Source organism: Halyomorpha halys, unplaced genomic scaffold (genome assembly GCF_000696795.3).
Source record: "Halyomorpha halys isolate HHAL.00 unplaced genomic scaffold, Hhal_1.1 Scaffold434.1, whole genome shotgun sequence".
NCBI lineage: Eukaryota > Metazoa > Arthropoda > Insecta > Hemiptera > Pentatomidae > Halyomorpha > Halyomorpha halys.
The window spans coordinates 250,254-253,151 of NW_027114127.1; the positions used below are offsets into that span (position 1 = coordinate 250,254).

Sequence of the window (2,898 nt, forward strand, 5' to 3'; positions counted from 1 at the left end):
AAGATTAAGTTGGTTATAGAAAATGTTATCAACAAAATAATCTCTCTCTACTATTTTGTAAAAATATTTTCAAACTTCAGAGGGAAATATACCCAATGACTCATAATTACAGACACCTATTGTTTTCTAAATGCTCTTTTTTTTTTTAGAGCTTAACTTTGTCATACATTGATCTACAATCATAATTTATTACTAAAATTAGTTTATTTATAGGACATTTTTAGCAAGTTTATTTCTACACTTGTTGGATTTACATTCATATATATATACATGCACACGTTAAGATGTTTCTCACGTCATTATAGATCCATGTGTTCTAAATAAGTATATTTTTTATTGTTCCGTTAAGCGTCAGTGAACATAATTTTTTAATATTACTTTGAGAGGGACTATATAAAAATAATGCATGTGAAGAGCAATGTTTTTAAATCGGTCCTCATTCTTGTTAATGAACTTATGTTAAAATTAATTATAAATTTTAAAAACCAGTAAATTAGTAAAAAAAAAAAATTAATTATAACTCATGGCTTATAAAGGTCATAGTAATTGATGGGTTATATCTTATGTATATATTTTTAAATTTAGATTTTTTTTCTAATACTGGCCCAAGCCTTTGACATTGCAGTGATAGAATATTCTTAGAAACCTTAATTGCTTTAACTCAAATTTTTCTTTCGTCATTAAATGGTTGTTAACATACTTATCTTATTAACACACTCATTTAGATATTTTCATATTATTGATACATATAGAAAATTCATGAAATAATAGAAATTTAGCAAATGTACTTTAGAAAAATATTTAAAGACAACATTCAAACAATTAGCTTCACATGGAGGATTGTCAATAGTCAATAAAAAATATATATATAATATAATAAAGTACTATTAAATTTGATTAAGTATACACTTTTGAGATATAAAATAAGATATAGTATAAATTCATAAAAATATATAAACATGAATATGTTTAGAAAAAGTTTATTTGTGTAAATTACACACATCCACTGATTTAGTTAAATATTTTTAACATTCTGTTTGACTCAACTGTTTGTCTTGTCAAAAGGATGGAATAAGTACACATATCATATACCTCAGTAATGTTAAATTTTATTACTGATATCATTTTGTGTTAACAGTGCAGAGCTATGTAGTTAAATAAATTAATTAATTTAAGATTGGTAGTTTATAATATGAACTAATATAATAACAGTATTGTTTACTTACAGTATAACGACCATATCCCAGTTGACAGACCGATGTGAACAGGTAACTGGACACAGAGCGTAACTGATACCGACTTCCTCGAGGCTAAGCTCGTACTGGAGGCTGGGTGGGCCGTGGTTGTCGTAATCCCCTCCAGCCGGCCAATCAGGAGCTTCCGTCCGCCCCATTGGTCAGCCTCACCCCCACTTCTCGTAGTACCGCCCCCGCCTCACCCCTACCTAGGCCACAGAAAATATTACTAGGTCTTCCTTTCTACATGGTTTTCTTTTATTACCTTAAGCTAACAGTATTTCTGTCTGTACCGAAAATTTCTCAATTTTTCCATTATATATTATTAAATAATCTTAGTTTTTCTTTGAATAGATTCTTGAAGAATTTCTTAACTATGAAAATATTATAGTTGGTAGTTCATGTTTAAGTGTGGTGTAATTAAGTATATTTATGAAGGAATGCGATCGTTCTTTTCGAAAAATACGACTATAAATCTTAAAAAAATAAATGAATAAATAGTGTTATAATGTTTTCTATAAGTTACGATAATGCTGTGGTCACGGCAGCCTTCATTTTTTTTTTTCTCACTAGAAGTCGTTACTTCCTCCTTAGTAATTGTTCGACAAATAAAGCTATTTATTATGTTTTGCTCCTGGGAATTCCCTTTATGTAAAAAATGGTGCAACCATGGCATCCTAGCTAGCTCTATTTCTAATAAACTAGAATTAATTATTATCTCTTGAAGGATATTGTATAAATTTAAACTAAAATAATAATATGAAGTTTCCAATTCCACATTTAGAACCCAAAGTTTTCAACTTACATTAGACAGCTGTGAACATTTCGCCTAATCCAGGCTTCTTCAGGATTATGAGTTGAGATGAAGTCACTAGACTGTGATTAATATTCTTAAAAAACGACTAGAATTTGTAAACCAAGTTTCATTTGTGTTATGATCTCCTCTAATTGTGTATTTATTTTTCCAATTATATTGAAGGCAACAAGTGAGAATGTTTTAGCCTAAGGCTATTTTTTCATCTGGCTCATCCTTTATATAGAAGATTCGGGTATAAAGCGGTTCTAACTCTGGTACCTGTCTCTGCTTAGTCCCAATATTATTATTTTTTGAACTAAAGAGATTAACGTCATTGGCTTCATGTACTCGTTTGTAGGTACTTATTTGTTTGCCTCGTTTTTAATTTTCACCACTTCTTCATCTTTAGACAACTTCCCTTTTATATTGGATGATTTTTATTTAGGAACCCTTCAAATAATTGATATATGTTAAATGTGTATAATTTAACGGCAAATTTGAAATTTTAACTGAATTTAAATTCATAATGTCATACAATCTGCCTCATCCAGAAAAAAAATTAAAAGTCATTTAAGTTTCCAGAAGTATTTTTGAACTGTGACTAGGCACACCTTTTACGTAACAAGGCTTTTAACAAATATACATTATGGCACATTGTTTGACTGAGTCACACTTTTTTTCTTATTTAATTTAATATATTTTCATGAACATAATTATAAGCACTATTCAATTCAATTATTTGAAGCTATGACTGAAAGGTACTTATTGATAAGCAAAATATTTGTTTCACTTAGTTTTTGTAATTTATTATTATCGATACACAAAATCGTCAACACTATTCCAACTCTTCTCAAATGGTCCAAAGTG

The 2,898-nt window shown here is 28.9% G+C and overlaps 1 protein-coding gene across 1 annotated transcript in view; it reads right to left on the reverse strand.

Annotated features, from left to right (window-relative positions):
- Positions 1-1,301, reverse strand: part of LOC106682667 (transcription factor glial cells missing) — a 24,558-nt gene extending 23,257 nt beyond the window's left edge. Inside the window, exon 1 of the mRNA XM_014423657.2 lies at positions 1,227-1,301. Within this exon, the coding sequence (XP_014279143.1) occupies positions 1,227-1,240 (14 nt within the window). The 5' untranslated portion in view covers positions 1,241-1,301. The remainder of the gene's footprint in view (positions 1-1,226) is intronic.
- Between the last annotated feature and the right edge of the window lie 1,597 nt (positions 1,302-2,898).